Source organism: the organism of the source record quoted next, unplaced genomic scaffold, assembly GCF_019419815.1.
Source record: "Pyrus x bretschneideri cultivar Hongxiangsu unplaced genomic scaffold, Pyrus_bretschneideri_v1 Contig33, whole genome shotgun sequence".
NCBI lineage: Eukaryota > Viridiplantae > Streptophyta > Magnoliopsida > Rosales > Rosaceae > Pyrus > Pyrus x bretschneideri.
Window position 1 is genome coordinate 5,075,650 of NW_025999646.1, and position 18,732 is coordinate 5,094,381.

At 35.5% G+C, this 18,732-nt stretch overlaps 2 protein-coding genes across 3 annotated transcripts; one reads left to right on the forward strand and one right to left on the reverse strand.

Annotated features, from left to right (window-relative positions):
- Nucleotides 1–4,067: 4,067 nt before the first annotated feature.
- LOC108868407 (protein PYRICULARIA ORYZAE RESISTANCE 21-like) lies at nucleotides 4,068–5,738 on the reverse strand. The gene is made up of 3 exons (XM_018651503.2): nucleotides 5,609–5,738; nucleotides 5,132–5,213; nucleotides 4,068–4,994 (listed from the first exon to the last, which is right to left on the reverse strand). The coding sequence occupies exons 1-3, from the start codon at nucleotides 5,624–5,626 to the stop codon at nucleotides 4,261–4,263; spliced, it is 834 nt and encodes a 277-aa protein (XP_018507019.2). The 5' UTR covers nucleotides 5,627–5,738; the 3' UTR covers nucleotides 4,068–4,260.
- A 2,847-nt stretch (nucleotides 5,739–8,585) lies between these two features.
- Nucleotides 8,586–11,176, forward strand: LOC108868409 (probable envelope ADP,ATP carrier protein, chloroplastic). Of its 2 annotated transcripts, none has more exons than XM_048590983.1 (4): nucleotides 8,586–8,839; nucleotides 10,014–10,183; nucleotides 10,419–10,497; nucleotides 10,668–11,176. In XM_048590983.1, the coding sequence occupies exons 2-4, from the start codon at nucleotides 10,135–10,137 to the stop codon at nucleotides 10,765–10,767; spliced, it is 228 nt and encodes a 75-aa protein (XP_048446940.1). In that variant the 5' UTR covers nucleotides 8,586–8,839; nucleotides 10,014–10,134; the 3' UTR covers nucleotides 10,768–11,176. The 2 variants fall into 2 exon arrangements, with proteins under 2 accessions (XP_048446940.1, XP_048446939.1); XM_048590982.1 differs by lacking the exon at nucleotides 8,586–8,839 and adding an exon at nucleotides 9,877–9,925.
- The last annotated feature ends 7,556 nt before the right edge of the window (nucleotides 11,177–18,732 follow it).

The window sequence follows — 18,732 nt, forward strand, 5'->3', positions numbered from 1 at the left end:
TCTCTGGCGACTTTTCGTTCGAGTTACAAGGTTTTGGAAGGTTTGGAAGCAACCACACAACTCCTTGAGGTCCCTAGCCTAAGTTTGAAGACAAGCTAACGTGTAGAAATGCAACTTTGGGACGATGGAGTTAGGGCCGAGAGTTTCGAGGCATTTTTAGTCCATTTATGTCCACTTTTTGGACTTTCAAGAGTAACAAACTTGTTATTCTCTTCCTAAGCTTCATTTTAAAATATGTCGAAAATGGTTGAGAAATGAGGAAGATATGAAGTTTTAAAGTTTTTACAAAAATCCGGCTAGCTTTTCCAGATTCCGACAAACCAGATGGTGGCGGCGAATGGCGACAACGATAATTGGAAAATTGGAGAAGAAGGAGAATATTCCGTTATTGACACCGTTTAGGTAACTCCATTAAACTTAACGAAATATTCTGTCAAATTTGACAGAATATTCCACTAGGATCTGCCACAGCATGCAGGCACATGACCTATGTGTGGTGGCGCATGAGGGCGCGTCCTGCTTTGTGGCGGCGCATGGTCGACGTGTACGGGTCTGTGACATCGCATAGAATGTTTTTGTATATTTAAACCCTCTATTTGAGCAAACTATAAGGGGTTTTCCTAGCCTTTTTGTGTATGTTTTAATTAATTAATTACTATAGTTGTTTCACATATATGAGAGAATTATCCCGAGGTTGTACGAGGTCAAGCAAAGCTAGGAGGCTATGACCGACTATGTATCAGTGAGTGGGCATTTATTTATTTATATATATATATATTATATAAAGTTTTATACCTTCCATAAATGCTTTTGGATTAATATGGCCTATCATGCCATGTTTTATATCATTTTAAAAGTGTTATTGTGTTGTTGAGATTTATAAATTGTTATGACATGTTCATATACATTTTACCTGCTCATCAAGCATCCTTGCACCGGTGTAGTGCTCGCCCAGGGTTAGGCTTAATGTGTATGTTCACATCACACTACACATTCACTTTGGATCCATTGTAGGTGCCAGTCCTGTCCTAGGTTGCAATAGGCAACTAAGACTCGTATGTGATGCGCCTAGCACCAGTCTTCATGTGATTGTAGTGTTAGAGCGTATATTATGATTACACCCAGTTTTATTCATGTCATAATTTCTCTGCATGAACTCGTGTGTTAGCATAGATTGATGAGCACTTAATTTTCTTATGCTACGATTGAGATATTATGATTTGTGTGTTTCTTGTTTTACGGCAAGGGATTAGTACGTTCAGAAAGTAAATTTGTTTCATAAACCTTTGTTTTTGCCCACTCACACCTTCTGTTTTTCGCCCCTCCAGGACTTCGCTGAATCCTCTGTGGCACACGAGGGATCTTTGGCGATTTTGACATCCTCCCAAATAAATGTAGGAACTTATTTCCAGTTGTGTAATAAATATCTTAACTAGAGTTGACTGCTCTACTTATGTAGTATTGTCACCTATGCTCTGACTACTTATGTTTTATGGGTTCTTCTTCCCACTACTGTGCACTATCATTATTAGCTTAAATAAATTCTAGCTTCGGTTTAAATTTATCCATATTTTACACATCGCTAACCTTTTGGCCACATCACTTTCGGATGTCGGTCAGCATGCCTCAACTCCGATCGCTAACCTTTTACCTAAGCTAGATATATTTTTCTTTTTCCAAAGAGGTAGCCCCTATTTTGCGATTGCTGAGCGTCCTTCACGGTAGTGATAGCAAAAAAACTCAAATAATTCCAAACCTCAACAAATCACAAAAGGACAAACACAAACACTCAAATAAAAAATTCATCAATTTGTTTATACTCAATCCGCTATTCCTATTTCATTTCGAATTCTCTGAAGAAAAAAAGTACATAAATCCATAAAAAAAATAATAATAAAAAAATTTACCCAAATGAAAAAAAAAGAGAAGAAAAAAGAAATAGAAGCTTTCAACATAGAGATTACCTCAACAACAGAAAGATTCAGAGAGCAAGACAAGAGAGAAGCGGTGAGTATGAGGGGAGGATTTGGTTTTGGTGGGTTTAGCGGAGGATGAGAGGAAAAGGTCATGATTCAACTTGCAAAACACTCAGGGAAAAAAAGGAGGGAGTTTAAAGATATACGATTTCGATTCTCCCTTTAAAATTTGAACGATCTGGATTTCCAAACGATGATTGTATGCACATCCAAGCCATAAGGGAACCAAATTAAAAAAATTATTTGGAGATGAAAAGCCTAATGTAAACCCTAATAACAATAATGGGGAAGCTACTAGACCAAATGGAGTGAAAAAAAACAGAAACATCGGGAAGCCACTTGACGCACGAAGAAAACAAGGCGATGGGAGACGCGTGGACACAAGGGGGCATAACTATCTTTTTACTGTAGAGATGCTGGTAGAAAACGCTAAGAAAGATTTTTTTTGGAGGGCATTTTCGTTTGCGCACTGTTTGTGAACAGTGCATGTTGGTTTGAGTTTTAACATAAGAACAATATACTTCTTTAAAAAATTCTCAAAATCGACAAAAAACCGTAAATATTAGCTCATTGAGAAAAAAAAAATTCAATTAATTATTAAGTATAAGAATATGTTGTAGAGACAGAAAACTGTTACAAGCTGTTAGGAAATGGTGGGTTTTGTAGAAACGGTATCATCCTGGAATACAAACACGGTGTTGGATTCACGTGGGGTTTTGGCTTTTGCTTATTTTTGTATAAACATATCAATCAATTCTCGAACAAACAAAAGGAGCATGGAATGAAAAGCAGGCATGGGAGTAGTTCTTCTTTCTGGGAACACATTATTACACACGTATCTAGGTTGTTGTTGTTGCTGCTGCTCTCTCTCTTGTCGACATTTGGAGGGGGCGAGGGATCAAGGATTTGTTTAGTTTAGAGTAATGTTAGGAAACTAAATTTGTAAATAAAATTTACAAATTAAATTATGTGTCATTAACACTTAAGTAATAATCCAATTATCAACTTTCATGTTATTTAGTTTACAAAATTTTGTTTACAAATTTAGTCTCCCTAGCTACTCTTTAGTTTATGGTAGAATTTAAATTTCATTCTTTAGTTTACTCATATGAGCCCTGGGACTCCAAGGGTTTGCTTATTGGTTGGAAATTTACGTGGATTGGAACATAATATCTTGACCAACTAGTGTAACTCATATAAGTTCCAAAAAGCCAAGAGATTGCTTCTGGGTGGGTTTTTGTTTTTGGTAATGAAAGAAGAAAAAACATAGTTTAGATTAGAACACGCAGTGGTAGGAGAGAAAAAATGTTAGCTTTTGGAAATAAAAGTAAATATAGAAAAATAATAATGAGTTTCTTAAAAGAAATGAAATTTTTGTTTGTGTTAGTAGAATTCATGTTACACTTAATAAATGAGAAAGATAAGTGAAAAATGCAAATGAGGCTCAATTCCACTCTTGACCAATCGCTTATTAATCGTTGATGAAAATCAACTTGCAAAATAGGAAATAACTAATAAGAACGCACGTGCACTGTGCAGGTCAAAGAATGGAATGTGGAATGTAAACTTTTATTGCATTGAAAATTGTAGCAGGCATCAAGTTCATCTTCATCTTCATGATGGGATGTATGTAACATTCCACATCGTTCAGGGAAGTGGATGATGTAAGCCTTATATGTATATTCCCATCCTTACCTAGCACGAGGCTTTTTAGAAGCTCACTGACTTCGGGTTTCATGGGAACTCCGAAGTTAAGCGAGTAGAGCGCGAAAGCAATCCCATGATGGGTGCACGAAAGCAATTCCATGATGGGTGACCCACTAGGAAGTTCTCGTATGAGTTCCCAAAAACATAACCGTGAGGACGTGGTCGGGGTCTAAAACGAACAATATCGTGCTGCGGTGGTAGAGCGGGCCCGAAATGTGGTGGACCCCAGGTTGGGATGTGACAATGTATCTCTTTCTCTCTATAGTCCATATTAATAATTTAATGAACAGATTGACGTGATTGTGATTTGATAATGTTTATGTGACTTGACAACCACCAACTCATTATTCACTTAACAATATATATGCCCCTCCCATAATAATATAGAGTTTAAACGAAACACTCTTAATATTGTTCATATTTAACGAAAAATTATATTTTTATATTTTCCTACACCTTTATTTATCATTTTTTATTAAAACTAAAGTTTTTTTCAACTTTAGCAACCAACATACACTGCTAAAATATTATCCCGAGATTGAAGAAGGTGTCATGGTCCAACAAGATGATCGATGATTTACATGACTGTGCAAGCTGAGGGATTTTCTTCACTGAAATAGTTAGTGTGGGTAACACAATACCCCCTGCTGTCACCACTGTAATTGTCATACACAGGCCTCCCATAGTAACCATCATACCGGATGTACAGGGCTGGCCGCTCGACATAACCACTGTAGCACGGCTGCCCACCACAACGATTGTAGCATGGCCGCCCACCACAACGACAGTAGCATTGCCGCCCACCACAACGACAGTAGCATTGCTGCCCGCCACAACCACTGTAGCATGGTCTACCTGCATGCCCCAGGTAACAATCCATACAACATGCGGGGACAAGCGGTGGGTACCCTATCACAACAGGATATTTAGGCTTGCCATTATCTTGTTCATCACCATTAACTATGTCAGGCATGCCGTTATCTTTTTTAGGCCCGTCTTGACCTTTAGGCTTGCTTTTAACTATTTTAATCTTGCCGTTATCTTTTTCATCATCTGTGGGCTTGCCGCTGACTATTTTAATCTTGCCGTTATCTTTTTCATCATCTTTGGGCTTGCCGCTAACTATTTTAATCTTGCCGTTATCTTTTTCGCTAGCTTTGGTTGGCTTGGGCTCGTGCTCTTTGAACTCGATGCATTTGATGGCACACCCACCTTTGCAACAAATCTTGTCCCTTATCTTTTCTGGACTGCAGCTTACCACTTTGATCTCCACTTGGTTTTCCTTCTCGTCATATTTCTGGTCTCGTATTTCTTTTGTTCACACACACACATTAATTTACTCAGTTTACATTTAATCTAAATTAATCTTATTTTCTCAAAAAGAAAGAACTGTAACTTTGGCTTTTCATCAAATAACTATAAACGAATCAAGAAGAAGAGAGACTCACGAGGGAATTTACAAAGAACTTTTTTGACCTTCTTGTAGCATTTGTGACACTGAAGATCTACCTTCAGGACCATAATCGTAACCTGAATTACCCATTTTTAATATTAATAGAAAAAATATGTACATTAACCAAAGATTGACAAGAATGAATCTTCAGAAAATATATAAATAATACAGAAGCTTGTTGTGCAAAAGTGTAGACAAAAAGAAGTGGAACAGTGCTAATCATGGTGAAGGTATGTGGCAAAATCAGTAACAAAAAGAGAGAGAGAGAGAGAGAGAGGCAACAAACAACAAAATTGCACAAGAGGAGGGGACTTGGATTCTCATTAGGATATAAATAAAAGATTAGGAATCACAAAACTTAAACAAGAGCTTAAAGCCTTTTAGTTTTAGCCATACCAATCATCATTTGGGTTATCTGCTTATAATTGGAAGAAAAAAATGAAGAGAACAAACTATACCAAATATTACGTACCTTTTCCATTTCCCCCATTGCAGTGAGTATATAAAAAAAGGAATACAATTCGGTGGAACAAAGTAAAGAGAAAGAGAGGAGAGAGCAATATCTATCTGTCTATCTATCTATCTATCTATTTATAAACTCAGCACAAAAGGTGAATAGTATTTTTGGTGTCATCAAGTTTCAATAAAAATGTTCTCAAAACAAAAAACTTCAAAGGCATTCCAAAATAATGCAGGGGTATTTTCGTCACTTTAACAATATTTTTTTAATAATTAATTTTTTTTGTACTTGTTTTTAATTAGTACATCACAATATGCTAACAATAATGTGATTCAATCAACTCTTCATTCAATACTATTTTCTATATTTTTAAACACATTCAAAACATCTTAAGAGGCGTGTAATACCGGTTATAAAAAAGGTCTTTTGTAAGCAGATAATAATGTGATTAAATTAGTTATCAAATGAATTTTTTTTTTTAACAAACGATATTATCTACATTAAGGGGGAGGGGGTGGGCTTAGCCCCACAATGGGCTAGTAATAATGTGATTCAATCAATTGTTTATTAAATTTTATTTTATTTATTCTTAATGTAAATTTTATAAAGACCGATTAAGTTGAATAGTGTTTTTGTGTCACCAAGCTTCAACAAAATAATTTGGAAAATGCCCCCAAGACAAAAACCTTCAAAAACATCCCAAAATAATGCAGGAGTATTTCATTTTAACAATGCTTTTTTAATAATTAATTTTTTTTTGTACTTTTTTTTAAAGGAAAACTAATAAAAATGACTTGAAAACTTTGAGTTTTAACGATAAGAACAAAATAAAGGGTAAAGTGAATAATACCAGGATTGACTTTTTAGTGTAAAAATGTGGTTTTTCATTAAAGTGAACAATATCGGAAGCTTACACGTGGTGTACCACCCGTGTTCTCGTAACAAGAAAAAATTTCTTGTATAAGTGGTGAGAAGTTTTATTTTATCAGTTATTAATTTTTTAACTCAAGTAACTCATTATTTTTACAATAACACGTATTATATTACTTTATATTCTAAATATACTGAAAAATTTCTCACTAAAATAACTGAGTGTTGTAAGACGATCGCCAAAAGTTGCAATTTCTTGCATGTGCATATGCTGGCTTTAATTCACCCACGTCACCTTCCATACTTTCCAACTTCCTGCCAATATTATTTTAAATAAATGATTAATTATGATTCCATTATTAAAATAAAATTACATCCTAAGTTAAATATAATTGTTAAAGTTCACATAGAGTTTGTTGGATGGGAGGGCTGCCAATATTATTTCAAGATCGTCAAATTAATTGAGAAAAAACTATATTGTAAAGTCAATAGTTTGGTCAAGTGCAATTATGGATCATAAGTAACACGTGGCACTCATCTTTGACTAGCTGCATGAAGTTTGGTTCCGTGAAGTCACGTCTAGTACTTAGGATAACGACTTCGATGCAATCGATACGTCATCATTTTAAAATTAGGGGTTTCGATTTATCGGCATTCGTACATACATAACGCATCACATATGTGGAATTTAGTGTGGATGATCAAAATGCAAAAAACGTGGGCTCCATATGACAAAAGTTAACATATTCCCGCTCAGACACTAATAAAATCATGCAACCAATAATCATATTTTATTGTCTTCGTGCACCGTACAAGGGATTAATCAGCTGTGTCCATACATATATAACACATGAAAGTTAACATATTTCCGCTTATCTATCTTATTTGTAGAAGAGATGTAAACGTTTCTATTCGATTTTTAATAGATTTCTCTTCCCATTGAGTAGAGAAACATAAAGAGTGAGGTTCTGTACATTTTGATCCCGTTAAAATCTGAATGGTGTTGTTGTGTCCCATATATTGGTCCCATTTGAAAAGAAGAAGTTGATATTGCAATTCAATTCGGCTAAAGGGAAAAAATTTCATAGAGAGCAAAAATATATTTCCCGACACGAGTCCAACTCAAACCCCAATGTTGCTAGTGGTGGCTAGATATATTCTTCTCTTTCCAAAGAGGTAGCGCCCATTTCGCGATTGCCGTGCATCCTTCACAGTAGTAACAGCAAAAAAACTCAAATAATTCCAAACCTCAACAAATCACAAAATGACCAACACAAACACTCAAATAAAAATTTCATCAATTTGTTTATACTCAATCCGCTATTCTTATTTCATTTCAAATTCTCTGAAGAAAAAAAAAATTAAATCCATAAAAAAAAGAAAAAGAAAAAGAAAAAAGAAACAGAAGCTTTCAACAGAGAGATTACCTCAACAACGAAAAGATTCAGAGAGCGAGAAAAAAGAGAAGCAGTGAGTCTAAGGAGAGGATTTGGTTTTGGTAGGTTTAGCGGAGGATGAAAGGAAAAGGTCGTGATTCAACTTGCAAACCACGCAGGGAAAAGATTGAGAGAGTTTAAGGGCCTGTTTGGGATTGAGGTGCTTAAAAAAAAAGCTACTATGAAAAAAAGCTATGAAAATTTTTGGTGTTTGGTAAACTTTGAAAATCAGCTTTTTTTTCAAAGTTGAGGGTGAAAAAAAGCCCAAAACCAAGAGATGACAAGAAGCTGCAATTTGCAGCTTCCAAAAGCAGCTTATTTTCACCCACACACGGGTGAACAGTGTCCAGGTTTAATGAAATATACCATAACCCAAAACTGCCCTCGGCTTTTCCTTCACCGACGCTCTCGCCTTTCTCCAAAACGCTCTCGCCTTCCCTTCACCAAAACGCTCTCGCTCTTCACCTCAGAGCTCTCTCGCATAACCCGAACCTCAGGCTCTTTCTCGTTCTCTCGTTCTCTCGTTCCGTTGTTCCAAAAACTACCGATCTCGTTGTCCAGGTTTCTCCAGGTAAGCTTCTCATTTATTTGTTTGGATTTTTCAAATTAGGGATGGGGAGATTAGGGAAAGAGGGGTGGGAAGAGCAAAGGGATGAGGGTATGGGTGTCGGGAAAAACAATTGGGGATGGAGGGTGGGGAAAAATTAATTGGGGAAGGGTGATATGGTTTGTGGAAAAAATTAATTGGGAAAAAATTAATTGGGGAAAAAATTAGGGTTTGTGGAGGAAACAAAAAAGGTCTGCTTCTGATTCTGATTTGGGTATATGTCAGGGCTAATTTGCTTTGAAGAAGGTCTGCTTCTGATTTGCTTTGAAGAAGGGCTAATTTGCTTTGAAGAAGGTCTGCTTCAGAGGGTTTATATTCTCCAAAATTCTGGTTTGTTTTCTTTGTTTCCTAATTGCTTTATATTATGGTTAAGGTTGTTTAAGGAAAATATTGAGTTGGGCAATTCCAACATCTTGTCCTAGTTTATTTTGTCAAGGGCGTGAGTTTTTTGGCTGAGGACATATGAGAGAAGGAGAGGTAGAGTGACGGCTGTGTTTTGGGTGGTTGGGTTCGGAAGAAACTGGAGGACCCTTTGACAAATTTAGGGGAGAGGGGGTGGACATTTTGTAACATAAAGTTCTCTACTGGGATATTATGGGGGATTGGAATATTTGTTTGTGTCAAAACAGAAAAAGGTTAGGATGGACTTGTTTGGAGACAATATGATCAGTTTGAATGAACTCTCATGTAGCTTTATTAAGATGGTCATTTTATTTTTATAATTTGAGAGTGAAATATTTCTGGTCCTGTTTTCTTTTGATAGTTTAGGAAAAATATGTTTTGACCCTTTTCCTCTTTGTATAGCTGTATTATGTGGTGCTTGTGAGGGAAAGGAATGCTAGAAGTTTAGAACCTTTGAGGATACTTTGCAGCAGTTTTTGGCCATTTTTGTTTTGTCTGTTTTTCAAATGGATGTCAGTACATACTTTAGAGTTGTACAGTATAAGTGCATAGACTCGTGTATAGATTTTAGATCTTACTTTGCCCCCTCTTCACCTTCTCCCTTCTTCCTTCTTAATGCGCACCTCTTTCCTATACCTTTCTTTCTCTGACCTGTTCGTCCATTTAGCCAATTACTGGATAAATTAAAAGTAGCAACTTATCTTGTTTCCTAGTCTTAAAGAGGTTTAATTAATCTCTGCCAAGTGATTGAAAAAGTCTCACATCAGAATGACAAGCTCTCCTCTCTTTTTTTTTGGGTCATGCTATTGGTTCATTGTCCAAGTTATTACACTGGCTGCTATTACTATTAATAGGTTGGCCTGGAGTAATCTCATCTTAGTCTTTTACCATGTCCGTCTCGAGCGTAGTTCTAGGAGTAACAATTGCAAGTTTCAAACTTTAGAAATAAAAAAATCCTAAAACAAGTATCATTTAAAATGAGTATATTGCTGTGAACTTTTGCATTTTTGACTTGTGAGTCCACTCGTACCTCATTCTTTGTCACAATAAGGATAATACAATAATGTATTCTATGTTAGTTATAGTTGTCTTTGGATTGCAGGGTGAAGAAGTCTCTACCGGAGGATTTTCAAAAGAAAGCTGAAGCATCTCTATTAACGGGTTTGGTATCAGCTTCCCTTGCCACACTCACATGTTATCCTTTGGACACTGTGAGAAGACAGATGCAAATGAAGGGCACACCTTACAAGTCGGTTTTGGATGCCATTCCAGGTAGTGTTAAATATTTTTACCATCTGGCACTGAGATACAAGTGACGCATGGTGTTAAATATTTTCACACATGTTCTCTCTATTAACGGGTTTGTGTGTGTGTGTGTGGGATTCAAGTTATGGTATATAAGAAAATTTTATTATCTTGTTCTTCGCTTCCGTCTCTGTTTGTAATGAAGTTACATTTTTAGGTCCATAGTCAAAGTCATTGATCTGAGTTGATGTTGCTTGTGCAGGTATTGTGGAGCGTGATGGACTTGTAGGCTTATATAGGGGTTTCTTGCCTAATGCTTTGAAAACTTTACCGAACAGCAGGTTCCATGCACATCCTGTCTATTTTTTTCCTCGTGCATTATGTTAAAAGTATGCGTCGAATGATCTCATTCCTAAGCGCAGTTTTGGTTATTGTTCCATGCTTGGGGATCTATCGATGCTTCAAGCCTTGTACTGTATTAGCTGATGAAATCTCCTTCTTTCAACTGCAGCATTAGGCTCACTACTTACGACATGGTCAAGCGTCTCATTTCAACCAGCCAAAAAGAGTTTCAGAGAATTGTGGAGGAAAATCGCAGTAAACACCGTTAAAAGGCTGTCAGTTGAACAGTCCAACATTTTGTGCTGCTGTATTGTATTTGGCTCACCAAACTACGCGAGTACTAGGAGGCTTAACCTTCACCGAATTTTGTTCCCGACATCATGTGGGACTTGTATTGTGAGGACTGAGCTGCCCAGTGAATGCTTTGTCCCGAGGTTCTATTTTTGTAGGACAATCATTAGTGAGGACTGAGCTGCCCAGTGAATGCTTTGTCCCGAGGTTCTATTTTTGTAGGACAATCATTAGTTCTAGTTCTAGTTAGGTTGCCTATTTTTTGTGGAATTTTGTATTCCACCTGGCTATGCAGTGAGTTTGAGATTATGTTAGGTAGAAATCCTTGTTGTAATGTAATCGCTACAGGTAATGGAAGCTGTTCTGATTGTAATTTTCATGTAGTAATTCTTTTATTGGCTCAGTTATATTAGAATTGAACACACGATATTATAACATGTACTAATGAATCCTAGCTATTCACTCTAAAATATTTCTATTAAAGTAGTTTGTCATACTAATTAATATTTAAGATAAAGTTTATAAATATTTTTCTTCTAAAAATAAAATATATTTAGTAATTCACTTTTATTTGTTAAGAAAATTAAATTAATAGCACATCTAGTAATATACCCTTTTTGGTCATTTCACACAGTCACAGCTGTTTTACAAAAAAGTTTACCAAACACTATGATACTGCTTTTTGTTTCCAAAAGCACTTTTACAAAAAAGTTTACCAAACACTTTGCTGGCTTTATTTCACAGCCGCTTATTCTCACAGCACAGCCACTTATTCTCACAGCAGCTTTTTTTCAAAGCACAGCAATACCAAACCAGCCCTAAAGATATACAATTTTGATTTTCCCTTGAAAATTTGAACGATATGGATTTCCAAACGATGATTGTATGCATATCCGTGAAGGAATATTTGTGAAAAACATGTTCATTTAAGCAACATCAATAGCATGCAATTAACATATTAAAGGCGGAATCATGCTTGTATGCACTTAAAACAAAACATTTACCCATGAAATTCAAAGCCTAGTAGATAGGTGAATCAAGACTCAACTCAAAACAAAGTGAGTTGAGAAATCAATACCTTTGTAGATTCCTCTTTGCATAAGCAAAGGCTAATCACCCAAAGAGAGGGCCTTCATTCCTTGCATCTTAGATCCATGGATTTGAATGGATGAAAAGGATTCTCCAAGTTCCCAAAATTGAGAACCTCTAAGTCTCCACACCAAGGTAAGATTGGAGAAGAAATGAGTGACCTTGAGGAAGTAAGATTGCTAGATGTTTTCCTCAAGGGTGGCTGAAATTTTAGAGAGAAAAGAGAGCTTGTGTTCTCATCCTTTCCCCCAAAATAACCCTTAGAAAACCCTTAGGATGAAATGGCTATAAAGATGTCTTTATACCACCTCACAATGGAGTGGCAAACTTGCAATTAAGCCAAGTTCACTACCCTCCTCTAAATGGCCGGCCTATGGGGATTATTTGGGCTATTTGGGCCTTTGTGAATCATTATTCATTAAGTTGTCATACAACTTAAGTCAATGGGCTTGACGTTCGAAGCCCATTGGGCCTTAAGGTCCAAAACTATCCCGAGGTCTTCAACGAACTTATTCGTTTGATTAATAATCATATTAATTAATCTTTGCCATAAATAATTAAACCATTTAATTATTCTTACTCATCTCCGTTGAATCTTCAAACTCTACCTTACACGGTGTACGATCCATTAGGTTCTTTTTAGCGAGGCAGTGGGCGATTCAAACTCTTTCAAATCGATTGTGAATTGAAACTTACTTTCAATTCTCCCGTTAATGATAATACACTTTTAGGGCTTCCACAAACCATGAGTGACACCTAGCAGCATATCATGGTTACCCAAGCTAATCAGAAGAGGTGGAGAACCTATTCAGTTTAGGATTACAAATGCAATACGGTCTTTCTCTAATACAATACTCTTGACCACATTGTTTGGATTGATAGTTTATTCATGTCTACTATCCAATGTGAATCTTGTGCTTATATGATTACCTTGAATGTGATCTGGAACGCATTCCAACATCTCATTCATACTCTGGCCAGAGATTCCAAATCATATCATAGAGTATTCTCCCTCAAACAGTTTGAAGGTTAGAGATCCCTTGTTGCGCATTCACTTGCCTCCATGGCTAAGTGGCTTAACCCCAACGATGCCGTGGACACCCTGATAGAGTGACGTTGACATAATCAAAGATTAAGGACCTAACCACAAGACAACTGTGATGCCTCAGGTCAAAAGACTAATTTGCATTATCCCAACCATGAGTTCTCATGTGACATGAATATGAGAACTCTTCGTTGATCGTGTTCAGTGAACTCATTCTCTATTGAGCACCTACGTACTTGTCTTGATGTCACACACACCAATGACTCGAGACTAGTCACTCTCCCTGAGAGAAGACATAGCACGTACTGATCTTAACGGACTGTCAATGCCCAATTGACAATCCTATGATCAGGAACGTTTAGGATGTGTCAACGAAAGAATGGTCTCATGAATCTAACTTCTTTAGATCGCATTCTTCCAATCACATATTCCTTGGACTTATCGTTTAAGCATATAACATTTATATTAGACGGCTCAAACAATAATGTTTGCCCTTTAAACTACATTAGTTTGAAATGTCCGTAAAGTATCATCATATGATTGGTTTTAGGGCACATTTCCAACAATCTCCCACTTGCACTAGAGCCAATCAGCTTAGTCATCATTGATGATACCTCTTCTGTAATTCATTTCATAAATGGCTGAGTAGTAGGCCTAAGCAATGGATATCTATATGTTATCCATAGAAGCAACTTTGAGAATAACGACGTCACCATTATACATGATTCTCAATCATGTGGTTCAGTCTCTCATTTGAGTTCGGACCTTGATGAGACCTTGATTCCCTGGCTTGAGCTATCGCCCCATTAGTGTCATACACTTTCTGGTTGGAACCGAATGAAGAGTTCATGAATGAACTTTCCCATCCAAACAACAATGTTGTAAGCTTCTATATGGCAATATATTTTGCATACATGATGGAACACATTAAAGTCATTTACTTTTAACGTTTCCACCCAAATATCTCTTTAGTCATAATAAAGAGATATCTCTTTATCATTTCATTCATAATGAAGGGATATTCTATGATGGATTAGATTCATAATCTAATACATTTACGCTTCCATTACGTTACTCTAATTCTTCCTCATTCTTGAGGAATCCATCCTTAATATTTCTTAAATACCTAAGGATTCACTTGACAGTTGCCATGGTTCTGATCCTGGGCTTGCACTGATATCATCTTGTACCGTTCTAGGTACGACTTATATCAATGTTTTCATACAATATGAAATACATAAATCACCTTTCTGCGTATGCATAAAGGATTCTATTTACGCATTATTTCTTTGGGAGTCAAAGGGTACATTCCCTTTGAGAAGAACAACTTCCTAGTCTCACTAGAATTGTCATTCTAATTGAAGTTTATCATCATATGAGAAACTTCCTAGCATCTCTTGTCTATTTTAGGGATTGATATAATCCAATTATATCTTGAAATCTATCATTATAGATTTCCATCCCATGTATATAGACTATGTCTCCCATATACATTCTATCATTATAGAATGTTTAAAGTCATAACTTTAACGATGAAGAATTCCTTTCATTTTCAAAATTAATATATATCATGTATATATATATTCTAATTTAGGAATATGATCAACTCCCACTAATCTTTTGTAAACCTAGTAAACAAAAGATTCATTTACATCTTTATGAGAAATCAAACAATTGATCTTTTCTCATAAGACACTTATAGCTCCCACTAGCTTGCTAAGATCCATGATGGATGGATCTTCTTACAACTAACATGTCTTAGAAGTATATCATATATATATGGGTAATTGATAATGTCCAACGAACTAAATCTTATTTATGTTCATTCTCTTCCTAATGGAGAAATTCATTATCTTATGATGCTACTTTCCTTGATATTTTTCAAGGAAATTAATCTAAAGTGTTACTTTTTCCTTGGATCAAATCTAAGGATGTAAATACTTTAGACGTCTTACTCATCTACTTACATTTCTTGAATTCTTTGAAACCTTTTGCAAAGTATTCGGACTTATGTTTATTCAAAATAAACTATAGTCCAACCGAGAGTGATCTTCGGTGAATGTCATACAACATGAGTAGTATTATGTTGTGGACAAGTGCCACTAACATCTAAGTGAATTAACCTCAACAATTTTGTGATTCTTTCTTCTTTCCAAAAGAATAAAGATTCGAACATTTCGCCTCTATGCAATTTTTAACAAGAAGGTCTTGGATCCGGATCTAACGATCCAAAGCATCCATCTATGACCAACTCGTAACTTATGTTTTAGAGGTATCACAACTCAGTTGGGATTAGTCACTACCTTGCAACCTTTTGGGTTTTAAGCATCATCGTATTCTAAACAGTTAAACTACCACATCATCTCTACTATAGAGACAACCAATTAAATTATAATAATCTAATTTATTGATTAATAAAGAACAATGTTTTTGTCAAACAAAACATTTATCCATCTCTACTATAGTGACGGATTTAAGTTCCTTAAAATTGGAATGTAAAGACAATCTTTAGTATTTTCCAATTTCTTTGGTAGTTCATATGAGGAAGTAAGTACAATCCGCTTTCGCAGAGATCTATATTTTATTCACTTTCCGAATGTGAAGTACTTTCTCTTCTCTCATTTAATCTTCTACTTCTTATTAACACACTTTTACAACAATTGTAAAACATAGTTACTAATACGGAATCATGCATTCAAGTAGAAGAACCAACTGTTGTGAACTTTTCAAGAACATTTTACAACACCTTCGAAAGGTGTGTTCTTGATACTTGCAAGACATTTCTTGCAAATACCCCTTCCAATGTCCATCCTTTCATAAAGAAAGTTTGTTCCCTTGGAGTTACTTTGCTTTCTTCATTTGACTTCCCTTTTGACTACAATAGTCATGGTCCCTAAACTCCCACTATCTCTCTTGAAACTCATTTCAAATGTGTTATACACATCAAACGATTTGGAGAGCGTGCGGTTATTGTTCATTATATAGTTTACAATAAACTTAGTGAACCATTAGGATAGGGACACAAAGGTGAAGTCCTTGCCTAGTTTCCGTCTCGTTAAGTGGTTTAACACTTCAACACTCAATGATTCAAAATCATCATAAGTCCATATAAATGGACTATTTTTGTCAACCAACCATTATGTTCTAAACATAATAACAAACTTTCAAGAGTTGTTCAAGGCAACTCTCATTTCTTCATACAACAATTTGTAAGTGAAGAATCATGGCACATAAAGTGTCCATGCCCTTGTGCTTACTTCTCAAGTTCTTTATTCGTGTAACAAAGAGACAAGCACTAAAGTTTGTGTTGATTAAGGGTTGTTCAAAGCAACTCTTATTTCTTCATACAACATTTGTATTTGAAGAATTATGACATTAAAAGTGTTGTCCTTCTCATGTTAGACTTATCTAACATATTCTTCCAATGATACATTATCAATAGGAAGATTGTGAGGATGAGACTACTTAGTTACATCTACAAGCCATTAAAGACAATCTATGGGATTGTAGAACTAAGTCCGGAAATTAAAGCGTTTGGTTTTTCTTTGTCAAGTTTTGGATAGCGTTTGCAAATATATTGGTAAACAAATACATAACGAATATAAATTGATTGATTTTAAGCTATTTGATTCGGGTCTTTAAATCAATTAGCACCACCCACTATTTTTGGCAAATTCCATATCCCTCATCGGAATTCGAGAGTTTTGGAGGAAACTCTTAGTAGGGTATGGGAGGCTCACTATTACCAAGCCCACCTCACGATTATACGATGTTGGTTAGCAAAAATAATGATGAGAGAATAACGCTTTACTCATTTACAACGTTTGTAATTACCCATCTAGTTTGGCCTCTAGAGAATGAATGCCTCAGAATTTTATCATGTTGGCACCATTGCACTTAGTTAAGTTATTCCCACCATGCTTAGTTTATGTAGAGGTTCAAGCACAACCTCAGAATTATATCATGTTGGCCATACTCGTTGTCTACACTCACCTCATCATATGCGTATAGACTCCTCCTGAATGTAAGCATGCACTTTGTACTCCCCCATTATAGGGTGAAGCCGGTGTACAAGTCACAAACGATTGGAGCCTACCACGGTGGAAGGCCACGAAGAGATATTCAAAGCATCTCTCGCTTATCAACTTAATATTGATTTGGTTGAGGGTTTTAGGTCTCATCACATATAAACATACATTTTAATCCAATTAAAACATTTTGGTCCTATTACAACTATTGGTCCATTTGATTGATTTAGTTGTATATAATACTCCCACTAAGCTTTTAAAACGGTTTTTAAAGCAAGAGTATATGATACTACTAACATAAGGTTTGCATTCATTTATGGACTATATAGTTGCCTTAGGGCCTTAGGATGACTATGAACCTTTGATTCGATTCAACACGAGCCTAGTGTTGAATCTCGGTCTAGGGATGGAGATTGATTTTAGTTACGCGTTTAATCACATTAAGGCGTGTTGTCTTATTGGGCGTTGGACCCAACTACTCCAATTTCATGCATATCGAATAAAACAAGAAATGAGTACTTCAAAGTAAATAAGAGCTTATGCTCTTTTACAACAATTGATCAAATCAAATTACAACCAAAATTTAATCTACACATTCCCATGGTTCAAACAAATTTGAAACGGCCTTTCACATAGCTCAATTATCGTAGGCTAAGGTTCATAATCACCCTTTCTTTAATTAATTAACGCTTTAACTAATTAAACTTGAATGCAACATTTTCATTTGGTTTTTGTATCCATAGAATTGATTTAAATGGAACTAAATATAATGAAAATCCAATTCTCATTAAAGAGACAAAACAATTTTTGTTCTCATTCTATTTGGGCCATTTTGCAAAAAACACAAACTTTTGGGTCAAAATACAAATACACAAAAGTATCAAAACTTTATTTAATTGCACAAAAGCACCCCACTAGAGGGGTGGCCGGCCATAGGATAGTAACATAGAGATTTTTGATAAAAAGAATTTTGTAAGTGGATTTTGGTGGGTGAGATTAAAGATGGTGGGGATGGTTTGAAAAGAAAATATACCTTTGATATAATTAAAAACATTTAATTATTTCTTACCAACAAACATCATCCATCAACTAATATTCAAAATTATATCTTTGACATAATCATCACCCATTAACTAATAATCAAAATTATATCTTTGACATAATCATCACCCATCAACTAATAATCAAAACTTTATGTAAAACATAAAACTTTTGAATCAAAACTTCAAAACTTTTTGTTCTTGATAAGAACTTCAAGAAATATGAAGAACATACATGAAAACTCATAATAGCTCCATGGATGTTTTCTTTCATCAAAAACTCAAATTTTCACAACTCAAAAGAGGGTTAATATCCTAGGGTACTTAGGGGTTCCAAAAAGCACTTTAAAACCATTTTAACAAGCCTAACATGAACCCAAAAAATCACCCTTTGGATTTGGCCGAATTTCCCAAAACACTTGGCACCAACTTTTAGTTCCATTATTCATGCTCATATGAACTACATCTACAACATTTGAGATGGCAAATTTTCTAACAAAATTTACATTCAAAGAAGCAAGAATAAAGCTTGTAACAATTACAACATTCAAATCACAAACTATGAACTACAAAACCCAAAAGGATTCACCAACTACTAGACTTAGGCTCTTGATACCACTTGAAGGAATATTTGTGAAAAACATGTTCATTTAAGCAACATCAATAGCATGCAATTAACATATTAAAGGCGGAATCATGCTTGTATGCACTTAAAACAAAACATTTACCCATGAAATTCAA

Coding starts and splice junctions, on each gene's coding strand:
- LOC108868407 (XM_018651503.2), bottom strand. Junction 4,995..5,131: donor AGTTCTTTGTAAATTCCCTC/GTGAGTCTCTCT, acceptor TGTGAACAAAAG/AAATACGAGACCAGAAATAT.
- LOC108868409 (XM_048590983.1), top strand. CDS start 10,135: ATGCAAATGAAGGGCACACCTTACAAGTCGGTTTTGGATGCCATTCCA. Junction 10,184..10,418: donor GGTTTTGGATGCCATTCCAG/GTAGTGTTAAAT, acceptor TTGCTTGTGCAG/GTATTGTGGAGCGTGATGGA. Junction 10,498..10,667: donor AAAACTTTACCGAACAGCAG/GTTCCATGCACA, acceptor TTTCAACTGCAG/CATTAGGCTCACTACTTACG.